At 51.4% G+C, this 26,413-nt stretch overlaps 10 protein-coding genes across 10 annotated transcripts; 5 read left to right on the top strand and 5 right to left on the bottom strand.

Moving 5' to 3' along the window:
- Nucleotides 1-503: 503 nt before the first annotated feature.
- BDZ83DRAFT_752785 (carbamoyl-phosphate synthase subunit L) lies at nt 504-2,788 on the top strand (the record flags this gene model as incomplete). The annotated part of the gene is made up of 3 exons (XM_060514252.1): nt 504-2,530; nt 2,594-2,672; nt 2,726-2,788. 3 exons carry the CDS (start codon nt 504-506, stop codon nt 2,786-2,788), a joined length of 2,169 nt encoding a protein of 722 aa, XP_060364345.1.
- A 143-nt stretch (nt 2,789-2,931) lies between these two features.
- BDZ83DRAFT_779559 (aspartate aminotransferase) lies at nt 2,932-4,240 on the bottom strand (the record flags this gene model as incomplete). The annotated part of the gene is made up of 2 exons (XM_060515519.1): nt 3,781-4,240; nt 2,932-3,642 (listed from the first exon to the last, which is right to left on the bottom strand). The coding sequence occupies exons 1-2, from the start codon at nt 4,180-4,182 to the stop codon at nt 2,932-2,934; spliced, it is 1,113 nt and encodes a 370-aa protein (XP_060364344.1). The 5' UTR covers nt 4,183-4,240.
- Nucleotides 4,241-5,926: 1,686 nt separating this feature from the next.
- On the top strand, nt 5,927-8,053 carry BDZ83DRAFT_752783 (uncharacterized protein; the record flags this gene model as incomplete). Its single annotated transcript, XM_060514251.1, has 5 exons — nt 5,927-5,961; nt 6,015-6,104; nt 6,167-6,592; nt 6,651-7,297; nt 7,350-8,053. 5 exons carry the CDS (start codon nt 5,927-5,929, stop codon nt 8,051-8,053), a joined length of 1,902 nt encoding a protein of 633 aa, XP_060364343.1.
- A 1,339-nt stretch (nt 8,054-9,392) lies between these two features.
- On the top strand, nt 9,393-10,935 carry BDZ83DRAFT_358807 (uncharacterized protein). Its single transcript, XM_060502563.1, has 2 exons — nt 9,393-9,683; nt 9,735-10,935. Exons 1-2 carry the CDS (start codon nt 9,447-9,449, stop codon nt 10,884-10,886), a joined length of 1,389 nt encoding a protein of 462 aa, XP_060364342.1. The 5' UTR covers nt 9,393-9,446; the 3' UTR covers nt 10,887-10,935.
- A 3,048-nt stretch (nt 10,936-13,983) lies between these two features.
- BDZ83DRAFT_579104 (uncharacterized protein) lies at nt 13,984-14,517 on the top strand (the record flags this gene model as incomplete). Its single annotated transcript, XM_060505201.1, has 2 exons — nt 13,984-14,327; nt 14,397-14,517. Coding segments are annotated over 2 exons (465 nt in total), but the record flags the coding sequence as incomplete, so codon positions are not given.
- Nucleotides 14,518-14,775: 258 nt separating this feature from the next.
- BDZ83DRAFT_700642 (uncharacterized protein) lies at nt 14,776-15,914 on the bottom strand. Its single transcript, XM_060511432.1, has 2 exons — nt 15,690-15,914; nt 14,776-15,554 (listed from the first exon to the last, which is right to left on the bottom strand). Exons 1-2 carry the CDS (start codon nt 15,780-15,782, stop codon nt 14,880-14,882), a joined length of 768 nt encoding a protein of 255 aa, XP_060364340.1. The 5' UTR covers nt 15,783-15,914; the 3' UTR covers nt 14,776-14,879.
- Nucleotides 15,915-16,333: 419 nt separating this feature from the next.
- On the top strand, nt 16,334-17,587 carry BDZ83DRAFT_700638 (L-arabinitol 4-dehydrogenase; the record flags this gene model as incomplete). The annotated part of the gene is made up of 2 exons (XM_060511431.1): nt 16,334-17,250; nt 17,312-17,587. The coding sequence occupies exons 1-2, from the start codon at nt 16,432-16,434 to the stop codon at nt 17,585-17,587; spliced, it is 1,095 nt and encodes a 364-aa protein (XP_060364339.1). The 5' UTR covers nt 16,334-16,431.
- A 15-nt stretch (nt 17,588-17,602) lies between these two features.
- BDZ83DRAFT_741526 (fungal-specific transcription factor domain-containing protein) lies at nt 17,603-19,565 on the bottom strand. Its single transcript, XM_060513089.1, has 4 exons — nt 18,819-19,565; nt 18,330-18,755; nt 17,761-18,273; nt 17,603-17,700 (listed from the first exon to the last, which is right to left on the bottom strand). Exons 1-3 carry the CDS (start codon nt 19,485-19,487, stop codon nt 17,857-17,859), a joined length of 1,512 nt encoding a protein of 503 aa, XP_060364338.1. The 5' UTR covers nt 19,488-19,565; the 3' UTR covers nt 17,603-17,700; nt 17,761-17,856.
- An 857-nt stretch (nt 19,566-20,422) lies between these two features.
- Nucleotides 20,423-21,226, bottom strand: BDZ83DRAFT_792960 (uncharacterized protein; the record flags this gene model as incomplete). The annotated part of the gene is made up of 3 exons (XM_060515770.1): nt 20,423-20,547; nt 20,610-20,990; nt 21,052-21,226. 3 exons carry the CDS (start codon nt 21,224-21,226, stop codon nt 20,423-20,425), a joined length of 681 nt encoding a protein of 226 aa, XP_060364337.1.
- Nucleotides 21,227-23,983: 2,757 nt separating this feature from the next.
- On the bottom strand, nt 23,984-25,580 carry BDZ83DRAFT_578965 (family 16 glycosyl hydrolase; the record flags this gene model as incomplete). The annotated part of the gene is made up of 2 exons (XM_060505187.1): nt 23,984-24,713; nt 24,775-25,580. 2 exons carry the CDS (start codon nt 25,578-25,580, stop codon nt 23,984-23,986), a joined length of 1,536 nt encoding a protein of 511 aa, XP_060364336.1.
- Nucleotides 25,581-26,413: the final 833 nt, after the last annotated feature.

The following is a 26,413-nucleotide window of genomic DNA, read 5'->3' as shown; positions in this document are numbered from 1 at the left end:
CTGTTCTTGACAATGTGTGGATGTTGGGTAACGTATCGTGAACTTCCTTCGCATGAGCCCTGTCTGGATCGGCCGGGCTGGAGAGGAAAGATGGGCGCAAGGTCCCAGCCCACGCTGACTAATGCGGGGCAGAGCTATCGGACCTTCCATGTTATCGCGGAATGACGTCGAGGAACTTGCATGCTAATCTTATCAGCAGCTGCCTTACCTAAGGCAGCTTGGGGGCAGTTTACCAGACCTTAGCACGTACCGTATGAAATCCGGGGTCGCCTTTCAGCGGCTTTCAGCACCCACGGCTATTGTCGGCACCGCTCATTCCAAGATGATCGAGCGCAGCAAGCCGAAGCTGCTTTGAGACCTCGGGTTACCTGGGGCACTCGCATTGAGCTCTACGCTTTCCTCCACTGCCATCAACTTCGCTTTCTTCTCTTTCTCTCCATGAACATTCAATTGATATCCCAAGCTTGAAACCCACGTCACGAAGCTTCATTCATTCATCCATCATGCGTTCCATGAAAGCGAAGCACCGGCTCGTCCGACCCCTCCCTCGGCTCCTCTCCACTGCCGCTGGCCAGACGGTACCGGCTTCGAGCCAGATCACTCCCATTACCTCTCTCATTATTGCCAACCGTGGTGAGATTGCTCTCCGAATCCACAAGACTGCGGACAGGTTAGGAATCAAGACGACGACTATCTATACAGACCCCGACAGCAACAGCCAGCACGCCGCGTGTTCCCCGCATTCCTTGAACTTGGGCGACGCAAGAGCGTACCTAGACGGCGAACGCATCATCTCTCTAGCCAAGAAGCACGGCATACAAGCTCTTCATCCCGGCTATGGCTTTCTGTCTGAGAACTCCCGATTTGCCGAGAAATGCGAAAAGGAGGGCATCGTCTTCGTTGGGCCTCCGGCGCAGGCAATGACCGATATGGGTGACAAGGCACGAAGCAAGATCATCATGACCGACGCCGGCGTTCCCTGTGTTCCAGGGTACCATGGTTCAGATCAGGGGGAGGCACAATTATTAGAACACGCAAAGAATATCAAGTTCCCAGTGTTGCTAAAGAGTGTCAAGGGCGGTGGTGGGAAGGGTATGCGCATCGTTATGACCGAGGACGAGTTTGCCGCCCAGCTTGGCAGTGCTCGCGCCGAAGCCCGCGCCTCCTTTGGCGAGGGTGGCGAGGTCATGTTGGTGGAGAAGTACATTGTGCGCCCTCGCCATGTTGAGGTGCAGGTGTTTGCGGACAAGCTGGGCAACTGCGTTGCCCTAGGGGAGCGTGATTGCAGTGTGCAAAGACGACACCAGAAGATCCTTGAGGAGTCTCCTGCGCCGGATTTGGACGAAGAAACTCGTCTCGATCTTTGGGAGAAGGCCAGGAAGGCTGCTTTGGCCGTCAACTACGTTGGCGCTGGCACTGTTGAGTTCATTCTTGACAAGGACACCGGCGACTTTTACTTCATGGAGATGAACACCCGGTTGCAAGTCGAGCATCCCGTCAGTGAAATGGTCACCGGCACCGACCTTGTCGAATGGCAATTCCGCGTTGCTGCTGGCGAGAAGCTGCCAATGACACAGGAAGAGATCGTGAAGAACATCAAGCAGCACGGTGCAGCCATTGAGGCTCGTATCTATGCCGAAAATCCGGAGAAGGGCTTCATGCCTGATTCCGGCAAGTTGATTCACCTCACAACACCGAAGACGAACGAAGACATTCGCATCGATGCCGGCTTTGTCCAGGGTGACACTGTCTCGGAAGCCTATGATGGCATGATCGCCAAGTTGATTGTTCGTGGCAAGGACAGAGAGACCGCTATTCGCAGGCTAGAACTGGCTCTCTGTGAGTATGAAGTCGTGGGTCTCAGCACCAACATCGAGTTCCTTAAGCGTCTTTGCCGGTCTCCGGCTTTCATCGAAGGCGACGTCGAAACTGGATTTATCGACAAGTGGAGAGATGAGCTCTTCAGGCCGCGGCCAATTCATGCCGAAGTCTTTGTCCAGGCTGCTCTAAGCTCGTTGTCCCCACAACTATCACACGCTGCTCCCCATGGAGGCAGCTTAGGCTTCGGTGAGGCCAGTACCCTCAGCGAGCGCAAATTTGCCTTCAAGGTGCTCGATTTATACAGTGAGCAAGAAGGAGAGGTTGTAGAAGTTAGCATCACACAAAAGTCTCATCAACTCTTCGACGCACGTGTAACAAGGAAGGGAGAGGAGAAACCCCAGGTTTATGAGAACCTCATCAGCAACTTCCAGCCCAAGTCGTCGTCAACGAATGCGTTGACAACGTTTTTCCCCAACGAGAGATTGGAGTCGACTGTTGTGCAGAACGCGCAGACTGAACAGGATACTAAGATAGCTGTGTTCCAACATGGCATCAAGACCGAGCTTTCTCTTCTGCCGCCAAGTTGGTTCGAGAAGGCCCTCGGTCTGAAGGAGGTTACCGCGTCCGTCGTGGCACCAATGCCTTGTAAGATCCTTAAGAATGAAGTGGAGGAAGGGCAAACGGTGGCCAAGGGAGCCCCGTTGGTTGTGTGAGTGCCACCCAACCCGAGGCCGTTGTCGCAAGACTTCCAGTGGCTAATCTTGACACATAGGATCGAGTCTATGAAGATGGAGACTGTTATTCGGTCGCCCCAAAATGGCGTAGTTAAGAAGCTGGCTCATAAGGAAGGAGTGAGTGGTCCTATCTTGTCAAAGTCGCATGCCCCTCACTGACACTACCTTAGGATATCTGTAAAGCCGGAACGGTCTTGGTTCAATTCGAGGAAGAAGCTACAGAAGGTTCATGAGCGATACAAGAGAAAAGGATATGGTTTGAAACTCATATAAGCGGCTAGACTATGACTAACGACTCGCTTCTATTGCAAAGTACAACTGTGCCAAGTCCCTTGCCAGAACAAATATCCTCAGAGTGTCCCCGTTTTGAGCGCATTTAGTCGAAACTCTTCTCGAGGTAAACACTCAGTTTCTCCAGGCCATCTTTCAGCACTTCTGTCCGACATACGTAACCGAAGCGCATTTGGCCCTTGAAGTCAACGCCCTCACCAAAACAGGTACACCCAGGCATGATCAGAACCCCGGTCTTTTCAAGAACTTCGAGACAGAACTCGTCATCTCGGACTGGTTCATCGCCTCTTCGAAAACCAATCATTGCCGTCGTACCGGCTGTGGGCTTGACCCAGGAGCAAACAGACTGGTGCTTCTTGACAAAGGTCTCGAGGATCTCAAGGTTTGTCCTGGCAAGCTCGATGTTTCTGTTGATGAGGTTTGGTCTTACCGTATCCGACAGAGCATAGCCGGCCACTTGATCGTCGAGCTGTGAGACGCTGATGGTCGTGTAGTTCCGCGCACTCTTGACGGCTTCAATGATTTCGGGATCTCTCGATGCAATCCATCCCACACGGATGCCGGCAAGAGAGAAAGCTTTCGACATACTCGAAGTAGAAATGGTTCGGTCATAGCCCAAGGACAGGATTGACGGGGGCATGCTTTCTCCTACAGGAAGGCTGTGGAAGAGGGGTCGATATACCTCATCGGCCATGACAATGATGTTTCTCGACTTTGCAAACGCGATGAGATCTTCTAGAACATTCTTGGGCGTGGTGACACCAGTGGGATTATTGGGATTGTTGACAATTATCATCTAGCCCTTCAAGTTAGCCGTGGGTACTCCTCGTCTGACTTATGGTTGTATTACCTTGGTATTCTCTCGCACCAGCTCTTGAAGCTCTCGGACGTCCGGGATGTATCAATTCTCAGCCTTCAATCTCCAAAGGCTCACATCAGCGCCCAAGCTTTTGGGAACCTCGTACAACTGTTGGTAGGTCGGGTATACACAGATGACATGGTCATTGGCGCCGACGAGGGTGTAGAGAGTGAGGAAGTTGGCAACGATAGCTCCCTGCGTAATGACGACTTGATCTCTGAGGAGCGAGCCCGAGATATCATGTGCGTATAGGTTGGCGATCTGCTGGCGCGTCTTCTCTGATCCATAGATTGCGCCGTAAGTCATTCGTCGCGTTGCAATGTCAAGGGGGCTCGCAGCCGATTTATCGCTCGACAGCTCTGTCAACTCCTTGATTGACACAGACTCGCAGCAGGTTTCAGCAATGTTGAGAGCGCCAGGTGTTGTCTCGAGACGATCCATCCACTCTTCTACCTCGAAAGCTTTGATCTCGACCATAATGTCGGTCGATGTTGTGAATTAGGGCTCAGACTTGATGGTGCAGCTTGTACCGGTGCTTTAATTCACCGTTTGGAGAAAATGAGTTGGATTAAATAACCCAAGATGCGTGTCTACTGCTCTTTGAATCTAAACTTCCCAGTTGCGGTACTTTGTCTGACTTATAATCTGCGTCCAGTGTCTTGCATATCTTGACATACCATGCGCCCTTGTGACAGGGCGAGACAACGGGCGGCGGCGAAGTGTCTCCACCTCTCATGACCGACTAGGAAGGAAGGTCGAGACGAGAGCGAGCATTATGGGAGCCTCGGTTCCAACTTCTATTAGCTCGTGCCTTTTCACTTGACTAGCACTCAGCGACTAAAGTTGTTCAGTGTCGACAGGTTCAAGATCAATACAGCACATTCGTCAAATGGGTGGCCAATTACCTCCCTACTTCAATGGGTTTGGGGTTGCACCGATACCGAGGCAGGGACTGGAACGAAGGTAGAGTTGACAGCTGGGCCCCACTAAGCCACTGCGATGTTGAATGTTGATGAGAACCTTTGAACAGCTTACCAAGCCACCAGCTGTTAATCTTCTTCATCTGATACTTAAGATAGCAAGACCATAAACCAATTCTACCTTCTATGCTAATATTCCACATTTTGAGTAGGCTACTAGACTGAAAGGGGTTGATCATTCTGGTTTAGAAGTGTTTGGACAATCTGAACAGTTCGTTACGGTTTCTGGCCTATGCCTAGGCATGCAACCATCATACACCAAGAATCGTTACACTGTGTCTCAAACCTATCGAAGCAAGCATGAAGCAATATTTGAAGCACTGCATGATTCTTTTCACATCAAAAATGACCTATATGGCACAGTATCTTGATTCTGTCCTTTTAACGCCTCGCATGGTACTCGAGCCACCGCCACGGCTTGCGTAGCGTGCTGGTCAGCGCAGTTTCCTTATGCTAAGACAAGATCTTGAGAGCCATCCTTGATTACTACGCGAGCATCGAAAATTTTCAAGCATCCCTCGCTAGTTTTCAAGACTTGTGCATTCAAAAACGGCTTTGAATGTACGAGGTTTCAACGACGATCCAACGTGCCAGTCAAGTAGGAGCATAACTGAAGGTGAGGGTGATGGCCATAGAGGTTACATCTGTAATGTTTATTAATTTCTCCCGAGCTCCGCAAATACTCATGCGACATACCTAAATAGGACAGCGATGCAATTGTTCATGGTCGGAAAACACATGTGACAGGCATGTGGATTTCGAAGAGTCCTCATCCCAAAGCCGAGGTGAGTTGCTGCGCAAGTGCCAGCGATGTCAGGACTCGAATATAGTATTTTGTCTTCGCGGACTACAATACGGCTACGCGGCATGGTGTCATCTTGATTTAGTGCCATTAGAGCGCTAAGACTCGTCAAACGAGCCGACTTGAAGCAACTGGAAACACATCATGTCGATAGAATACCCCTCTTTCACACTTTGAAAGTCCATTTCTGCAACCTTTTGGACTACGGGCAGCCGAGTTTGGAGACTTGGCGCCATGTCCGACCCACGCACGGCAATGGCTATTGCTGGCGTGTCTTTCAAGGTTCACAAACCTCAGTATTACTACTTGGGGGTCGTTCCGCCATTCTTCCGTTGTTTCACCAGTCTTTCTGCACTTGGTCGAGAAAGGTAGATGCTTCATTGCCTATTTTCAAACTTCCCATATCTTCTATCCCTAGATCAGATCATCAGCCGCCAAGATGACGAGTTTACCTCCTGAAAAAGATGGCCCCGTGTAAGTCGCAACATACATCTAGACCTGACCGAACCTTCAACTGACCGAAAAAGTTCCAAGAGCAGCTTAGAAGCGGGTAACGCTGTCGAAATCAGTCACCATGACCATCCTCGCCGCAGTGAAAGCCAGACGGCCACTGGAGAGTCAGCTACCACTAGAAGCCCAGTCTAATCTTATCCTTCTTGCTAACGCGATAAACTCACAGGCCAAGAAACCCACTTGAAGGTATTCCCCGAGAACAGCTCAAGATCGATGCAAGGCTCTTCGCCATCGGCCTTGGCCTGCAAAACGAGATCGCCTACTTCGAGAAGGGGGCGCTAGCAGCGCAGACCCCCAAAGCCTACGAAGATATACCAGAGCTCACCGAAGATGATCGAGTCGTTCTGAGAAATGAAATCGAGCATCGCTGGAGGCATCCTAAAGCTCTCTACTTCACCATTCTTATGAACTCGGTCAGCGCAGCAATACAGGGCTGGGACCAAACGGGGTCAAATGGAGCAAATCTGTCATTCCCACAGGCGTTTGGGATTGCGGACAAAGGCGAGGCCTGCAGAATAGCTGGAACATGTGCAAGAAACTCCTGGATCATTGGTGCCATCAATAGCGCACCATACATGGCTATTTGCGTCATGTAAGTTCCTGATGAATTCCATAATGGACCTTTAGCTGACTACCTGGCGTACTGATAGCGCTTGTTGGCTGTCCGATCCTGTCAACAGCTGGTTCGGAAGACGTGGTGCAATCTTCCTGGGCGCAATCTTTAGCATCCTCGGCCCTGTTGGCCAAGCCCTTTGCCAGACTTGGCCACAGATCTTGATCTGCAGGATTCTTCTCGGTATGGGCATGGGGCTAAAAGAAGTCACCGTTCCCGTATTCTCGGCTGAAAACTCACCACCTAATATACGCGGAGCTCTTGTCATGTCGTGGCAACTCTTCAGCGCTTTTGGGATCATGCTTGGCTTTCTTGCAAATCTCGCTGTTGTCGGGTTTGGGGACATTGCTTGGAGACTCCAACTTGGTTCCGCCATGATTCCCGCGGTACCTTTACTCCTGGGAATATACTTCACACCTGAATCACCCCGATGGTTACTGAAGAAGCTCAGGTTTATTCAAGCCTACGAATCACTCTTGAGACTACGTGGCAACAATCTACTCGCCGCTAGGGATCTTTACTTCGTCAACGCTCAGCTTCAAAAGGAACAAGAACTAGTTGAGGCTGACGGGCTTGGTGACAGCAGCTTCTTCACCAGATGCGTGGAGTTATTTACCATTCCCAGGATTCGTCGGGCGACACAAGCATCAGGTATTATCATGGCAGCTCAGCAGTTCTGTGGAGGTAGGACAACGTACTCCCGAAATGTTGGAGGTCGCTTTGCTAACAACAGCAGTCAATCTCATGTCATCTTACTCCTCAACGCTCTTCGAGGAAGCAGGGGCAAGTAGCACCGTTGCTCTTTTGGCCTCGTGGGGATATGGTATGGCAATGTTCCTATTCGCGATCCCGGCTTTGTGGACCATTGATCGCTGGGGCCGCAGAGCGCTACTGTTGGTCACCTTTCCGAATATGTGCTGGGCTATGCTAGCTGCAGGCATGGCCTTCTACATTCCGCAGAGTAGTCCCGCACACCTCGGTGTTATCTGCTTGTTCATTTATATCTTCGCCGCATTCTATGGTCCTGGAGAGGGACCAGTGACGTTTGTCTACTCGGCCGAGGTTTTCCCTCTGTCACATCGTGAGGTTGGCATGGCTTGGGCAGTCGCAACGAACAATTTCTGGGCAATCGTCGTGGCGCAAACATCCCCGCCGCTTCTCCAGGGAATCAAGCCCCAGGGAGTCTTCACACTTTATTCTGTCTTTGGCGTTATATGCTTGATTCTCATTTTTCTTCTCCTTCCAGAGACGAAGCAGCGCTCCCTTGAAGAACTCGATCACGTCTTCTCGGTCTCTACCAGGCGGCATGCGTCTTATCAACTATTGGAGGTCCTGCCATGGTGGTTGAAGCGCTACATCATGCGTGAGGGAGACAAGCCTGAACCTACGCTGTATCTTTTCGAAGTAGAAGAAAACGTTGAGTCGGGACCAAAACTCTAAACTCATGCTCATTGAAGGCGGATAACACGTAAACATGAAGCCGAGCGGTGATAACAGGAGCTGAAGGCTTGCAAGCTTTCTTGTTGAGAGTCAAGAGCAATAATTATTTGAATTACACAATTACATTTGCATCTCTGTACAAAGAACCCTTCTATTGAAAAAGTTGGATTTTGGACTTTTAACAACTTATCCTTTGCCAAACAACTTTTTAATTACCTGTAATCGCGTTCAGCAACATGGCTGTTCTATTACGATGCTCTCCGGAAGAAAACATAAGGCGAATGGTCGTCACTGTGATTTTGCCGTTACAACATGATCAAAGACCAAACCTAAGCAAGTGATGTGATCCTGGGGTACTTGAATAGGTTAGGCACTAAATACAGGACCCAGTCTCAGCCTGAAAAGATGGGTAAAAATATTCGGGTTTCCAGAGTAATTCGTCTTTTACGCCAGTTGGGGCGTCGACTTTTGAATCGTAAACCACCTTATGCATCTTCAAAAGCCCATCATGGTAAATCTTGTGAGCCAATTGTGATGGTTTCAACAGAGATTGCGTGCTTCATTCATTTACTGGGTGATATTAGGACCAGAACAGTTCATTTTGTTAGTCGTAGCCAAGGGAGCTAATGTCAACATGCCTATTCTTATAAGTATTTATCATTCTAGTGACCGACACGTTATCCTTGTCTAGCTGGAGCATGTGAGTCAATGCTCGGCAACAGCCTATCGCTAGTTTGATCGCCGCAACCATTTTTGGAATGGCCGGTGGGGTTTCGGAATGTTAAGTCTTGTACGAGGGATTCTGTCTATGCTGCCTGCCGGAATAAACTTTTTAATTAAGTGAGCCCACACTTCTGCCTATGTCGTTCACGATATACATCGATTCAGGGGTTCACATTGCTTCATAAGCAGTCAACACCTGGATATATAAACAAAGCATTCATCTTATCTATGGACTGTGCAACAATAAGAACTCACCGAGAGTCGTCATTACAATACCGTTCATCGTTCCTGTTTGCGCCATGGCCACTCAAGCGTTCAGAAGCCCTGTGCCTCTCACATCCGACGAGGAGGCATTCATGAAGTACGAGCACGAGCGTGTCAAGTTGACTGACGAGCAGCAAGAAGCCTTCGACCATTGGGCTGGCCCAACAGACCCCGATGTGTCCGATGCGAAGTATTGGATTGAAAAGAACACCGATCTCGATTTCAATGCCTTCTCGTTCAAGTACCTTAATCTCGTCATCAAGCAGGCGGTGTGGAGGTACCACCAACGCGCATTCAAAGTGAGTCTCTAGAAGCCTGGAGTCCAGTCATGATCACTGATATGTTTCAATTGACTCTGGAACATTTGATTGTCAAACGTCCTGGGGCCGGTCTTAATCTTGGACATATGCCCAGCCTGAAAAAGAGATTTCCTGTTTTATTCTTGGGCGAATGGGAAGCCGTCACGCTTCTGGTTCGCGAATGTTGTATGCTGAGAGTTGTCAATGAATTGTCCGATAAACCTCAATGGTGGCACAAGGTCAAAGACGACACGATCGCTGCAAAGTGGAAATTGGAGGCTTTGACAATCGACTGGTCATCGTATATCGAGAATGCTCACTTCACTCCTTCTATGGCCGATGCGGTAAGTTGATTTGTGTCTTCACTGTAGAATATCGGCGCTGACGACCTCCAGTGCATCAGTGAGCTACGCAAGAAAGCAGAAGTGTATGAGCAGACAGGGCTTATGCCGGTCTACGATTACTGTACTGCAGTCATCAAGTCTGATAGCATCCTGACCCCCGAGTTCGCCAGGTCTATTCAAGATGCCGTCAAACCACTTGAGAATGTCCCTTCAGACTGCAAAGACTGGCACCCTAACAGCGACGATCAAGTCTTGGATTTAGTCCATCCCTCCCTCTGGCCCTTGGTATACGGTAGTTCTAAGGTGCTTCATGACCGCACAATCGGCATTGATGACGCTCTTGACCACTGCGGCATGGGTACGACAATACGCCAGCCGACAAAGGCGGAGGCTACACTATCTCCCACCACCTCTTGGACGAATACTTCAAAAAACAAGGCGTTGAGCAGGGAGTTTCAATGGCTACCTTGTGATGTGGACCTCGATCGAATCACCGGAAAAGCCAAAATTTCGAGCTATATCAACAACCTCCATCCTGTAGAGAAGGCTCACCTATATCCAATCATCGAGCAGCTGATCGAAAAGTCCTTGCCAGCTTGGGATCTCATCTACAACTGGGAGGATAAGTTTGCGATTCAGCGTCTCGTAACATCCAATGTTCAGAAGCCAATGTGCCCTTGTCCGGACATTTGCGGTCGACGCCGCGCATGCAGGGCGCAGGCACGTCCTCTCGCTGTAGGAGAGGCCCCACGAAACCGAAAGGATCCGGAGCGCAACGCTCGAGACAAAGCCTGGTTTCGAGAGACTCATGGCCCCGTACTTCCTGATGCTGACCCCGAGGCGAAAGATTACGTCAAGTTCGCCGCTTCCGACATCAAAAGCAGTGGCTTCTTTGGAGGTAAAGACCGCTGTCAGGTCATTGTCAAACTGGCCAATATCCATCTCACGCCGGAGAACCCTGCATACAAAGGTGGCTCTTGGCATACTGAAGGTCTTCTGAACGAACATATTGTTAGCACAGCTCTGTACTACTACGAATGTGAGAACATCACGGACTGCACTCTCAACTTCCGGACATGTGCCAATAGAGAAGACCTTGATGATTTTGGTGGACGGAGGAATGCGCAGAGGCCCACAGAGCATACCGTGCTGCCCGCAACCAACAAGCCTGGGAGACGGAGCAAGATGCGCACCTTTATCTAATGGAGAAACGAAAGGCGTTCCTGAGCACGGTGAGGAAGGCTAAGCGAGCATACTGGGCCGGAAAGATCGATGGAGTCGCTTCAGACCGGGACCTGTACCAGATCATGGGTTGGCGGAAGGCGAGCCCACTGACCAGAGCACCCCCATTGGTTGTGGACAACCAGACGATCGAGGATACTGACGAAAAGGCCCAAGCGCTTCGGGAAGCCCTTCTCGACAGGTTTAGTGCGGAAGATGACGCACCGGGTAATCCGTTTGACGTACCCGTCGTCCCAAGGCGAGCGATTACTTGGCAGGACAATGTTAGCGGAGAAGAAGTGAAGACGGCCACCTTAACAAAGACAACGACCCCTGGTGTGGACGGGATCACCACGCGCCTCCTCCAGGCCTGCTGGGGCGTCATCTCGGAGCCGGTCAGGCAGCTATTCCAGTCCTGTATGCGGGCCGGCCACTTTCCTCTGCCTTTCCGCAGAGCTGAGGTGGTCATGATCCAGAAGGCCGGCAGGGATGCCTCCAAGCCCGGGTCCTGGCGGCCGATCGCGCTCCTCTCGTGCTTGGGCAAAGGACTCGAGAGACTAATAGCCAGAAGGATGGCTTCTCTGGCGATTGTCGAGCGCATCGTCAGTCCGCAACAGATCGGAGCTCTACAAGGCAGGTCAGCCGTCGATCTGACGACCTGCCTCGCCCACGATATCGAAACGGCCCTCCTAAAAGGGCTCACGGCGACGCTTCTGACTATGGACGTAAAAGGGGCGTTCGACTCCGTCCTTCGGAACCGGCTCGTCATTAGACTGCGTCAGCAGGGATGGCCACACGGCTTGATTAGACTCATCTTCAGCTTCTGCTGCAACCGCATCGCCAGAGTCCGACTGGAAGAAAGCACGACGGAATACTTTCCTCTGTCATGCGGGCTGCCTCAGGGGTCGCCACTATCTCCCATCGTCTTTCTGCTCTACATCGCGGAGATCCTTGAAGACGACCCGGACGCGCGATTCGGGTACGCGGACGACATCGCCACTCTGGCCATCAGCCCCTCCCTGGAGAGCAACGTCGCAATACTCAACCGAAGCGCAGCCGGCATTCTCAGATGGGGCTCGGAGAACAAGGTCTCCTTCGACCCGAGCAAGTGCGAGGTCATCCACTTTACTAGGAAGCACAGCCAGCCAGCGGAGCTGCCAGAGGTCAGGGCGGGGGATTTGGTGGTCAAGGCCTCGACAAATCCTGTACGCTGGCTGGGTGTCTGGTTCGACAAGAGACTGTCCTTCCGGCACCACGTCGACACAAGAGTAGCTGCGGCAAAGAAGGCAGCTCAACACCTGAGGCAGCTTACAAACACAAAGAGAGGACTGCCAGCGGCCGCCGTGCGAAAAGCCGTCGTCTCCTACGTACTGCCGATCGCGCTCTTCGGCGCCGAAACATGGTACGCAGGTATCACGAAGCCGGCTTCGAGACGCCAAGCGGAGACAGACACGAGTCCGCCTTTCCAAGGAAGACCCGTCAACACAGGCCAGAAGGGGCTCGTGCAGAAGATCGACAGCGTCATTACAGCGGCAGCAAGGATCGTTCTACCTGTCTGGAGGACAACGCCAACCAGTAGCCTCCTCCGAGACGCCGGCTTACCGTCAGCCAAAGTCGCCTTAGAAGGCGTCCGTTTACGGGCCGCAGTCCGACTACAGAGGATTGATCGCCGACACCCGCTAGTCGCGCGGCTCTCCCAGCAGGGACAGCAACAGACGAGACTACAACGGACGGCTGAACTTCTGCCAAGATGCGGAAGACCAACGTTCCTCCAATCACAGTACCTGCCAAGCTCACAGGATCAGATAGTAGTTCAATGCAAAGAAGAGGCTGCGAAAGCTTTCGAGCGCTGGCTAAAGACAGTACCGGAAAGCCATATGATCGTCTTCTCGGACGGCTCCAGGGCGACGAACGGAGCCGTGGGGTACGGCTTCGTCATCTACCGAGACTCCAAACGCATAGCGCAAGGGTGCGGCCGACTCGGACTAGCAGAAGTGTTCGACGCCGAGGTCGAAGGGGCGCGAACCGGCCTCAGAAGGGCTCTGCTCACCAATCGCGGTCATCCAATCCACATATGTATCGACAACACCAGCGTTATACAAGGCATCCGCGGCAAGGCGCCGGACTCGTCACAAGACGCGTTCCTCGAAATCCAAGAAGCGGCCAGGATATTTGATATACGGACGCACTGGTCCCCGGGACACCAGGGCATCGAAGGAAACGAGGCCGCGGACCGGCTGGCCAAAGAAGGAACGACACTGCCGGCGCGGATGGGTCAAATGGCAACACTAGCGGGCATCAAGCGGCTTGCAAGGGAAAAATTACAAAGCCAGCACAGGAGATGGTGGTATAAAGAGCGAAGGCCGCGGTACGCGGACTTGGGGCTTGAGGCAGCTCTGTCCAGCCCTCCTGAACTGGCCTTGCCGCGGGCTACGTTACATCACCTGCTGGCGGCACGATCGGGTCACGGGGACTTCGAGCAATATCACCGACGTTTCAACCACGACGACGCTCTAATGATGTGCTCTTGTGGAGAGGCGAAAGACGTGGACCACCTGGTCTACTGTCGACTAACGCTGGCGAGGAGGCAACGGTGGCCGACCCTCCACTCTCGCAGTATGCCCGAGCCCATAGGTCCTATGGGATCTCTCGAGGCCTACTTCAAGAGATTAATCACCGACCCACGAGGCTTCGAGGCCTTTCTCCGCGTGACGGACTTCTTCCAGAAGATCTGTCTGCGGTAGCAGCATCCACACCTAGGTAGATGTGAGTGCGGACTACAAAGAACCTCCCGATTCCAAGGGACGATTTGGGAAAGAATGAAACTGGGGCACCAGCGGGAACCGGGGACAGACAGAACGCGTAGTGGCCACAAGGCATGATTTGGAGGACGATGTAAAGAGACGACGTACTGTAGAGTAGGTAGCCTTGGCTCACGGCCCTCCACGCCATATACCCTTCGGGAGGTCTGCGGTAAGGGCTCTAGCCCGGCCGCCACGGCGTTAAATACAACAACAACAACAACAACAACAACAACAACAACCTTGATGATTCTGAATCACGGACCTCGCTCGACTATGAGCAGTACGACTGGTGGAGCATCAAGCAGGCATTCGCAATCGAACCTCGTGGCCACACGATTCAGAATGTTGGATCAGTACATACGAGAGGTGGCCGGGCACTATTCTTCCCCAACCTCCTCCAACACCAAGTCTCTCCCTTCGAACTGGCAGATCCCTCGAAGCCTGGCCATAGGAAGATTGTGGCTCTCTTCCTTGTCGACCCAGCCATTCCTATCATAAGCACGTCGAACGTGCCGCCTCAGCAGAAGCACTGGTGGCCTGCTGAGCCTAAGACTGATTCACTGCTCGCCTCAACATCAGATGACCAGGGATTAATTCAGTGGGAAATGGTTCGAAAAGAGTGGGCTGACTCTGAAGACGCGTGGTTGAAGGCTCGAGAGAATTGGGAACAGGCTCTTAGTAGAGACAGGTGGCCCATCGGAATGGAACAGGCCAAGGAGCTGAGAAAGGAGCTGATGGCTGAAAGAACGTGGATGAAAGAGAAGGAGGCTTCTTGGCTCAAGACGGAATGGAACTTCTGCGAACATTGATTAAGTTTGTTTTCTTGATTTTCGAGGAAAGACTTATTTTTCTCATAGTCTAGATACACTTGCTATGCTTAATTCGCCATGAAGTCTCGATCGGTTCACCCTCCATTTGGCCTCTTAGCCTTAGACGACGCGACTACTACTGCAATATATCTACAATAGCCACTCGTGATAGATGCAAATCCAGTTTGGCTCATTTAGGGCGTTCCTCGTGGATTTTATTCTGAGACTGAGCGCACAAGTGGGCATCAAGGGTGTTAACCCATTCGAGATCTCTATTGATTGAAGTTACGTATTGTTGAGTATTTTAACATGGGAGAACCGCCGACTCCGCGAAGGTTATACAATACACAACTTTTCTTCTTTTATGTATAAACCATACCTCCGTTCGCGCAGATCGTGTCTCCAGTCACCCAGCGCGATCTTTCTTCGCACAAGAACACAATAATATCTGCCACATCCTCCTCCGTTCCGCATCGGGGTTCAGCTGGAACCTTCTTATTCTGTTCTTCCATCCTCGTAAGATGCACGGATCCGGCAGCACGGTACATATCGGTGTCAACAGGGCCGGGGTTGACTGAATTCACCGTTACCCCGTATTTGTGGCCCAACTCTGTGGCCCAGACCCGTGTAAGACCTTCGACAGCAGCTTTGGATGCGGCATATACGGATTGAGTTGGGTAGCCACCACGTGCAGATATGGAAGACAGGTTGACAATACGACCACCGCGGTTGATGTGAGGTAAGACGCTTTGAGTCATGAAGATGACTGCTCTAACGTTGACTGTCATCAGCCGATCATAATCTTCAATCGTGACTTCTTCGAGTGGTGCGTTTCCTCCGACACCCGCGTTGTTCACCAGAATATCGATCTTGTCGGTTTGGAATTCTTGAAAAGCGTCTTTCAGAAGAAGAGAGGGAGCCTCAAGAGATGCCATATCGGCGCGGATGCACGTCACTCGAACCCCGAGCCCCTTCACTTCTTCGACCAGTTTGAGGGCAACAGCTTCGGAGGAAGGAGAGACATAACTGAATGCAACCTGCATTATGTCAGCGTCAAGATCTTCCATCAAGGGTCTACTCGGTCAAGAAGAAGCTGCTATGGCTATACAAAGAAAGGATTCTCTGATTGATCGGCCTGGCAGACGGTGGCAGACAATAAAAGTAGGACTTACACTTGCACCTTGTTTAGCAAGAGCCCGAACTATGCCAGCACCGATTCCTCGAGCCCCTCCCGTCACTATGGCGATCTTTCCATTGAGAGACATTGCGATATCTTGTAGTCCAGTGGTCGTATGTGTTTCGAATCACTCTCTACGAGCGTAGTTATAGATTCTCTCACCAAAAGGAGAAGTCAAGAGACCTAGATTTTGATTAAACTCGAGGTCTCTTGAGGGCTTGTCAATCACGATCAAGCGCGAGGTATGTCTAGGAAGATGGTACGGAACCCAGGCTTGCATAAGTCGCGTGCGGGGAGTCGCAGTGAGCGGGGGTTTCCGTCCAAATCAATAATGTGGCGGAAACCCAATCGGGTGACAGTGCGCGGAACGTGGGGTAGTGTTGACTTGATACGGCGCCGTCTATGGTGTCTTGTGAGGAGATGATGTGTTTGGGCCAATTTGTTGAGGCTGCACGGGACGATCCAATGTGAACGAGATGACCAACGTGTTCGGAGGGGGGTAAGCGAGGGGTAAAGAATCCCGAAGGTTATGCAGCAGGAAAGATGGACATCTAACAAAGCTGTGTCCCCCCCCCCCTCCCTTTTGTGAGATTAGATGTAGTTGATATATAAGAAGCTAGCCGCACTTACGTTGAGCTTTCCAACTCACTTCGTCATTGATACCAACAGGTTCCAGACTCATTGGCCTTTTTTGTCATCAAGTTCAAAGTCATACTCATCAACCACTCATATCTACTATGGATACATCAAGTGCAGTCGATATCCTTCGCCGAAAACCCGACAACCTTGCAATTTATACCAACCCTGAACATGAACTTTATCTCAAGAAGCTCGATGTTCCGACTCCAAGGGAAGGGGAGTACCTAGTTCACGTACGAGCAACTGGCATCTGCGGCTCCGATGTTCACTTCTGGAAAGCAGGCCACATTGGCGAGATGATCGTGACGGGCGAAAACGGGCTAGGTCATGAGAGCGCAGGCGTGGTCGTGGGCGTGGGACCCAAAGTGACGAAGTTCAAGGTTGGCGACAGGGTAGCCATCGAATGCGGCATCCCTTGCATGAAGGCATCGTGCTTCTTCTGTCGAACAGGCCGATATAACGCCTGCCCAGAGGTGGTGTTCTACTCGACGCCCCCATATCACGGAACCCTTACACGCTACCACGTGCACCCGGAAGACTGGCTTCATAAGATCCCTGACAGGATGTCGTATGAAGAGGGTTCTCTTCTCGAGCCGCTCTCAGTGGCTCTGACGGGACTCGAGCGATCTGGCGTTCGCTTGGGTGATCCGGTGGTTATCTGCGGTTCTGGTCCCATCGGCATTGCTACTTTGCTGGCTGCTAACGCAGCAGGTGCAAACCCAATCGTCATTACTGATATCAACCAGATCAGGCTAGACATGGCAAAAAAGGCAGTGCCTAGGGTGCGAACTGTGCTCATCACCCCTGAAAAGGAGCCGCAGGCAACTGCCGAGGATATCAAAGGGGCTCTTGGCCAAGAAGCTAAGACAGTGCTGGAATGTACTGGCGTTGAGTCAAGTGTGGTCACCGGTATTTACGTAAGTTATGTACACGATTTACACGTCGGACTGGGACATCTTTGCTAATTGAGCTTTGAAGTCTTGTCGATTCGGCGGCATGGTCTTTGTTATCGGCTGTGGTAAAGATTTTGCCACGATTCCCATCATGTATATGGCTGGCAAGGAAATTGAATTACGATTCCAATTTCGTTACCGAGACATCTATCCTCGAGCTATTGGGCTTGTTGCTGAGGGAGTGATTGATCTCAAACCATTAGTCACCCATCGGTTTGCTCTTGAAGATGGCGAGAAGGCCTTCAAAATAGCCTCAGATCCTAGTGCTCTGGCATTGAAAGTTCAAGTACTTGACGACTGAACCCAGAGCGGTAGCACTCAAGCCTTCTAAGATTGTATCGTCGTTCAAGGGGAAAGATTCACCTGGACACGGATAGGGGTTGCTGGTTCGGACGTCGCGAGACATTGTGCAGGCTGCAGTGGCGAGGTCTTAGTGCCTTTCAATATCTTTTTCAAACGATTTGGAACGTTTACGTTTTATTCTTCCTTACTGTGGGGTGACCTGCGACTGGACATCGCCCTGACCGGGGGGTAACTATGTATGAAGCAGGACCCTGTGTTGGCCACGGCTCAAATTAAGAGAGCACATATCCCCAGCCGTGACATTGCATTTCTAGGGACACTGTCGTCGGTGCCATAGTAGTTTTGTTCCTTCCAGCATTCCTTCAGAACGCGTAGCACAGTGTCAACATTTGTGAAACCGGAACCCGAGCTTTCGAGGATTCCCTCAATCAGGTTCTCGAAGAATGGTTGTTGATCTGGCCCTGCCATTGCTCCAGCGACGCACATAGCCCACGTTACAGGTTTCAGGGACAGGCCATCAGGCACACTCTGAAAAGCAGCCATGACGTCCGCTACTGCGTTGTAAATGATTCCAAGCGCGTTCTCTGGTGGGTCTTCTGTATTGGCTGAAATAGTGTGCAGTTGCACAAGGACTGCAGTTGCATATATGCGGGTAATCGACTGCGATATTAAGGCTGAAGCGGGCTGGTCGGACAAATTAGTATTGTTTCATGCTCGATGTAATTGAGACGGTAGACTACCTTTTCTTCTACCCCCAAGTATCCAACACCATCTTCGAGACGTTTAGTGATGTCTGCTATCTTGCGGCTCAAAGCTCTCGGGTTTATCTCTGCAACTTGTGCTTCTATCGAGGCTACATCTCCAAGAGCCAGCATAGCCCAGTTCTGGCAACCCATAACACAGGACACATCGATTTCTTCGTGGCTGAGCCACCTTTGGTAAGGTAACCTCGGTGGTTCACCTGTAGAAACACATGACAGAAGCTCGAACCAAAGAAGCTGAGACACATGGAATCTGATGGCAGCACTCATAATCCTCTGAAATCCAGTCTCGATTCTCGTGGAAGGTTCGGACCTTCCTCCCACGCTCTCCAAGTCAATCTGACCCGCGACCAATACAAGAGCGTTGAGATGGGACTGCCAATTGGTGGTTCCGCCTTGGAAGACCTAGTCAGATTAGCATTAGCAGGGTGAAATCGTGGTGTCAAAATGGGTTGGAAGAGTGGATACCTCGAAGCTGATGAGGAAAGTTCCACAGGTAAGAAACTCGACGCGATATTCGGGATGGCTGGCGAAACCGTCTGTCTCGCAGCGAACGAGAACTTGACGGAGTTCTTGCATCGCGTTGGTGTGATATCGGATAAGCTCTGACTCCATCTCCTCTGTCTTACTGTGCGACATGGCGTGTTGATGTAGAGCGGATAGCGTAAAGGCGGCTTGACGAAGCGGCCCTTGCTTGGACAGAAGCCAGAAAAGCCATCCTCGACCACCGAGTGCTGGCTTATCCACGTAATAGGCGTATTGAAGGGGAAATATGTAGTCCAGATAATACGTCAGGAGCTCAGCTTCTCGATACTCAGATCCGCCCGGCGAAAATATTGCTGACTCTTCAAGGTTTTCTGCGGAAGGCTCCGTTACGGCTCTGGTGGATGAACGTGTGGAGGAAGCCTGCAGTTTTCGAGTTCTGCGGAAGTTCTGTTTCACAGCATGCTTGATGCGTTGAAGTTCCGCTTGTAGCTTGTTTGGGTCCTTAACCCAATCAGGCTCCGCTCCATATCCATGGCATACTATGTGTCGATCTGTGCATTCTTTACAGGTTGGAATTGCTTCATCGCACTTCCTATGGCGGATACGACATGTCCAGCAACCACCGCTGCTACGGCCCAAGGGTTTGGACATTGTTGCGGGGGTGTCTCTGGACTGATCTGGGGGTTTTGGCTTACCAAATTCATCGAGAATTTCCTAGGAATGTTGTTAGACAGACTCCAAACAAGTCGTAATGACCCGTCAGCGGGACAAATTTGATCGGGCTGTTTTGTCGACGTTCGTCGCCGTCTTCAATTGTGTCGGTTAATCTTTCCCAACCCCCGCATTAGTAGCCTTGCAACCGAGACCGTCTCCACAATTCGGACTCTTTCACCTCGGGAAAGAATGTCGAGCCGTACTTTAGGAAGGAAAGTCGAGACGAAAGGACTGCAATTGGTCCGCAGACAGTAACGCTCTTGTTTTCTGTAAGTACTTAATTAACAAAGCAGATTAAGAACTCCATCATCAGCGTGCTTTTTCACAGTTCAAACATCGATCACACAATTATCTCATATTGCTGCAACTCTTCTTAAAAAAAAATATTCATTCTATTTGAAGAGGATCAAACGATTAGAGCGTCGACCACCAGAGAACATCGATTGAATAGCTCTAGGCATTCTTAATCATGTGCGATCCATTCATTGTAGACAGTCCCCCGTAAGGTATTCAGAGATCAGTACCAAGATGGCACGCAGAACTCCCTCAATCTGCGCGGGATATGCCCTTAGATGTGGTTCTTCCGGCAAAAGCTCACGATTTGGGAACTGACAGTATACACATACCAAATGTTGACAGGCTTTGTATACACAAACATGTCAAGAATTCCATATTCAGGGGGTAACAATTTCTTTCCATTCTCTGTTACTTCCACACTAATTAATTCACCATACGAAATACAGATTACAGACTAAACATTCCATTAGATTCGACTCGGCTCAGTAAACCCTGCCCAAACTGCACACCCAGGTTGGTTTAGTTGATACCAGCTGCATGCTCTAGACAAGAGACATATTAATAGGATGAAAGACCTAAGCCTGCTTCTTGTTGCGGTCGCGGAAGTGATCTCTGGCCTTCTCACGGGCAGCGCCGCGCTCCCGGTTGGCGCAGAAGACATAGTTTCCACGGTTCCTGTCGCAAATCTCGGCGCCGCGCTCTGTGAGAGTGTTAGCCATTTTACCTGATTGAAGGATCGGCGTTGAATAGTATCTAACTTACCATAGGTGATGATCAAGTCCTCACTAGCCGCGCAGAAAGCAAGGTCATCACCCTTGCAATTGGGGTCGTGGTCATCGCGGCCACGATCACCATCACGACCACCACGGCCTCGGTCACCATCGCGGTCACCATCACGGCCGCCGCGTCTGTCGCCATCACGATCGCCATCGCGGCACTCGCGGCCTCTGCCACCACGGTCTCCATCGCGGCGGCGGTAGCATTCGCAGCGACGCTCTCTGTAGCCGTAGTACTGATCGATCTCGCATCGGGTAATTCTGTCGAATTCGCGAGCAAGCTCGATAGCCAGCTCCTGCTGCTCACGAATTGCGCAGAAGAGCCTGTTGCCTCCGTCATTGGCGAAGCAGAGCCTGTTCTTCGCATCTACAAGCTTCATCAGCAAAGCTGGCTGAGGCCAGGCCTACAATGCCTTGATAGAACTTACCGTAGCGAGTAAACTCCTTGACACTGCGGCCGCAGTAAAGTTCGTCGCGTTCATCGCGGCATTCGCCACGGGGAAACGCCTCTGCCTTGGCCAACTCAGCAGGCTGCTCGGCGGGCATAGCCGCGACACAGCTGATGCCCGTGATAGCGGCAACGAAGAGCTTTGAGTAGAGCATGCTGACGATCTAAGCGAACCGCAAGTGCTGGTATCAAAAACCAAAGGTAGGTGTAATTGGAAGGGTATCCTGAGCTTGAACTGAGTGCTGTCTTGTCTGTCTGATGAAGAGAAAAGAAGACATTATTTCACGGGGGTGATGCCTTTCTTTATAGTCTGGAATTTGTTGAGTTGCAGTGCATCTTTCCCATATAATGTCGCCTGCCGAGCAATCAATGGACGGTAAGCGCTCGCATTGCACCGGATCTAGTTCGTCGACATACTCAAACGTTGTTCATCCCTCTAGCATCCAGGGATGTCCATTTCTCCGACGTATCCGTGGAGAACTACCCCAACTGTTCAGCTTTCAGTAAGCAACCTCAATCGGCTTTGCTCCGAGGCATCCTGAGTTGTCTCCCCCAGATCGGATGAGCTGCAACCAGTATGCGACGTGGGTTGGTGGCTGTCACTCATGAACTGGCGGAGTATAGAGAGAAGAGGTGTCGTACAGAGATGTCATGTGTTAGACAAAGGTTCAACGGCAGCGCGCCGATTGCGCCGTGATGTTCCTGAAAGTTATCAAGGATTCCTGGCAAATGGACCAGAAGTTCATGCCTCCACGTTCGGCTTGCTATGCTTGACGATGTGCCATCTAACTCTAATCAAGCTGCAAATGGAGGAAATGGTTGCATAGTGCAAGCATGAAATGGTTGCAACCTCTACACCTCGGAAGAGTCGAAACTTTCTGGGTAAGCTGAGGAAGGCAGCTTGATTCCATTTTGGAAATTCTGAACCTGGGACTGACCCTTGGCAGCCCAGCAGGTCTGCCGAAAGAGGATGGGTAGTAATGCGCCCCCGAGCATCAAAAGTGTAAGTTTTCGGTACCTACGTCCACGTGTTAAGGTAGGATCAATTCACTGCCAAATCCGACTTCCAGGCCGTTTCTGTGAGCGATACTCAAGTATAGTCCAGCCACAGACTAATGGTATAGCTTCACTGACTTTTCAATCTTCAAGATGGAGAGGTCCCAGTATCTTCGCTCACCCTCCAAGTGAATAACCATCTTACATTAGGGACTTCTTGTTAATATCCCGATGGCAATTTGAACATGTCCGCGAGATGGCCCCTGCCATACCTGAGCTTTCCTAGACCATGCCAAGTTTCAACTCAACTATCGTGCAAACTAATGTGAAGAAACATTTCATCTATCATGGTTGGCGTCCGGGGAGAACGGATAAGTGTCGCTCCGTCTCTCCGATTGGACTTTGTCAAAGGTGGCGGCAAATATTCCACGCCTCGGAAACCGCAAACCTTGCCCATTAAGCCATTGTGTTTCTTGAGCGGAAAGTTCATTGCAGATAGACTCTGCCAGTCTCCCGCTAACCCCCAAAGGCGAGCTCGACTTTGTACATGCTGTCCAAGTACCCTCGAGGCTGTCCTTGATCAAGGCTTTGATGGTAGTCCATTGTGTGGAATCGAGCTATATCACTGTAAATGAAGAGCGGAAGAGAGTATCTGACAGGTCAATACCGTCTGACATGCGTCTGTTTAGCCGTTGATGCGACCTGCCTTCCTGATCGGCACCACGGGGCAGTCCCCGACCTTCTGCGACTCCCGAGAGCTCCGCATGCGAGCTCCGCATGCGAACTCCCTAACATCCCAAATCGTGATCTCGATATGATTTTCGGTAAAGGAAGTGTTCGGAATCGTCTTTACAATGAAGTCCTTAACCTTATATGAACAAGGTCGTGGCCTGAAATCATGTCCTGCATCTGCGGCGCACAGTCGATCCCATGCCTTTATGCGAGCCCTGCGCTCCAGTGTGACTGTACAATTGTCAGCACGAACCACATTCAAAAGTACCTATGGAGAGCACAGCACAGCTGTTCGATTGATCCAAGATTAAGCAAAGTTCGGTTCGCCTGGTATGCATTGAGAGCTACGGACCAAACACTTTGCACCCTCCCACAAATGTTTCGGCTTCTAGCATTGGTCTGGACCTTGAGCAAACTGTTGCAACTTGCGCTGATGTTCTGTTTGTGGCATGAACTGCTGTTTGTTTGAAAGATGGAGGTTATTAATCTTCCTGTCGAGAAGTTTGCTGCGTATTAAGCTTCTCTCACGTGGGTCGCCTGAACTTCTCATCGGCGTCTGGAACGACTTGGGCAGCCCTTGAACCGCAAACAATCAATCTGGCCTATGGGATTGTGAAGTGAAATTAAGGTTGCCCAATGAATGAACAAGCAGCCCTCGCCAAGAAGTCATGGCATTAAACGCTTCCAGGAGACTTGCATGAACGTTTCCACCAGCACCCGGCTGTGAGGCAAGAACTGCCGCTCCTGGTGATCGACGTGAGCAAACTTCATGCGAACCGGTTCACGAACAGAACAGTTAAAGCGATCTACCTCGTGGTCCGCAGCGAGGCTATTCACACGCCATCGCGATACAGGCAAATTTCGCTGGACCAGAAGCAACGGAGAAAGAGTTCAAGGGAACTGGTAGTCGGGTATGTCGTTTATTGAAACTCGTTAGCCCCTTGCTCAAGGGGGGAGACATATAGAGGATATCTTGGCACCGGTGATGTACACATCAAACGCCCATGGAGAACTCTCTTTCTTTACCTCCATATCATATCGTCCGCTCGAGATAAGGAAAAACAAAAGAAACCGCTCGGATATTCATGCATGGTAGCCGAAAAGAAACGCAAGAAGGCCGCAAGCGCGCTGGCGGAAAGAAAGGTAAGACGTTGGAAAAAAAAAAAAAAGAGTGGGCATCGGCGCTACCGGAAACCTCCCTGGGTGCCACCGTTGTTGAAGTATCCCTGATTCGCGCCTCCATAACCGCCGTTGTTGTAGCCTTGCTGCGCGCCGAATCCATGGTCGCTATATCCATGCGAAGGCGGGCTCATCGGCGGGGGAGGGCTTTGTTGGCTGTCAGGTGAGCCGAGGCGGGAGTAACCGCCTTGCGATGCGCTACGGCTTGGGGCCATGGGCAGGGGACCCGAAGGCGGCATTCCAGGGCTTTGGGTACGCAAGGGAGACATGAGCTGGCCGTGGCCATTCGGGTTGTCGCTATATGATCGCATGCCAGCTGCAGCACCAACACCAGCGGCGCCCGCCGCCATGGGCGCGGCACCCCACGCGCCCTTTTCCTGAGATGCCGGGATGCCGTAGGTGTTCTCCTGGACCATGCCGTTCTTGCTGAATGCGCCAGCATTATACTCGGTGCCTGTCGCGCCAGCAAACGAGTCAGGGTCGACGCCGCGCTTGTGGAAGCCCTCAAGCTCGAGACGCTCCTCTTCGGCTCTCTTGGCGGCAAGGCTTGCCTCGTTGGCACCACGTCTACGCTGGCGGATGAAGTACCAGAGACCAAAGGCAATCAGGGCACAGCCTACGCCGACACCTCCAGCATAAACAGCCGTTTTGGCGGTTGGGCTGAGCTCGTTGAACTTTTCGCTCACAGACTTGCTAGGTTCCTCCAGAAGAGCTTCCTTGACAGTTGAGTTGCCGCTGAGATTTGAGGTTAGCACAAGCTCAATTGTAGTGCGGCCTTTCAACGAGTGCAACTTACGCAGCAATCTTGATGCTCTCCCAGGAGCCCGTCTTGTCTCCAAAAGAGTACTCCTTTCCGGAACTGTAATCCGTCACTTGCGCAGACTTGACATACATAGTGTACGGTCCGGCGGCGTAATCGGTGTCACCTCCAGCCCATTCTCTAGTTCCCGCAGCCATGCGGGGGTCTCCACCAGCCCAGATACCGAGACTGAGGCGCATGGGTGTCTGGGGATAGGCTAGGGAGTTGTTGGCGTCCTTGGGGAGAAGAGTGCGAACGTTGTTGCCGTCAACCCACCACTCGAGCTTCTCCTTGGTCCACACGCAGGTGTAGTTGTGGAAGTCGTCCTGGATGCTACCCGTCACAGGGTGCTCGGCACCGTTGTGCCAGTCCTGAACACCTTTGCCGAAAAAGTTGCTCAAGGCGTCATTCTTGATTCCAAGGAATTCCCAATCGACCTCGTCCAAGGTGTCGCTGAGCCACATCATAGAGCTCACGATACCCTTTCCCTTGGCGGCCCTCATGTGGATCTCGGTACGGCCCCAGAAGAAGTAAAACTTGGATCGAATTGTCGGAGAGTCGCCTTGCTTGCTAATCGTGAATTCCGCGCCATTGTCCGAGGTGTACGTAACGGGGCCAACAGTGGTTTCCCAAGCATCGGTCGAGGGAGTAGAGTTGAAATTGAAGTTGTAGTCCATGCCAAAAGCCGGGTCGGCAGGACAGGTCGTGTTCATCGGATTACATTTCGTCGAGACTTGAGCGACCGCGGGCTGGGCAAGCGATGCCAGCACTGCCAGTGCCGAAAGAGTGTATTGAGACAGCATTGTGAGGGAGTGTGAATGAGAAATGATCCAATTGGACTTCCGCAAGGACGAACAATTGTCGAAATGAGCGATTCCGGACGTTTGCGACACGTCTAGTATCGCCAGAAGTCTGCAGAACACAGCGGGCCAGCGGTGAGGTCTTTTTATAACAAGAGAGTGACAATAGTGAGAGACAAGGAGTGTGTGTTGTCTGAGACGGACGAATTCACCAGACTCAACGTCGCAGACACAGACCGGGCTGTTGGAACAGAGGGAGAGAAAGTTAACCTCTGGTGGAATGTCGAAAGGAATGGCGATGGTGGGGTTCAAAATCCAAGAATTCAAAAGCTGGGAATGAGTGTGGATATGGGTTTTGGCGTTCACTATTCAGATGGGGGCAAATGGCACGCATGGGAAGAAGCCGAAAGCACAGACTCGGGAATTGAGTTAGGGACTCAATCAAACGGAGAGCAATGATAGGAGGCAACCTCATCTCAACGTGGGCGAAGCGGAGAGACAGATGCAAGACAAGCCAGGGGATGCCGGGCGCGTGGCAAGCAGCATGTTGATTAAAGGGGGTGCCAATGTCTCCTTCTCCTCTTTGGGTTCTTGGAGTCGCATCTGCAACGGGCAGCGTTTCCACACCAGCGCCAACCAGGATTAGCGTTACAACTATCGGTCGAACCAGAGGCAAGCAGCATTCTTGGGCCCGGTTCGTTGTGGCACCGGCAGTGCAAGGTTATCAGAACGGAAATTGTTCGACATTCGCCAAACGGTCAAGCGACCGACTGGGAAACTCTCAAGATTATCCCGAGATTGTTAGTGGGCCGGCCGGAGGAGAAATGGCGCCTTGG

The sequence above is a fragment of the Colletotrichum acutatum genome (genome assembly GCF_030867785.1).
Source record: "Colletotrichum acutatum strain CBS 112980 chromosome Unknown BDZ83scaffold_54, whole genome shotgun sequence".
In the NCBI taxonomy this organism is placed as follows: domain Eukaryota; kingdom Fungi; phylum Ascomycota; class Sordariomycetes; order Glomerellales; family Glomerellaceae; genus Colletotrichum; species Colletotrichum acutatum.
The sequence above is the reverse complement of the archived record's forward strand: the minus strand, read 5'-3'. Positions and strand labels throughout refer to the sequence as shown.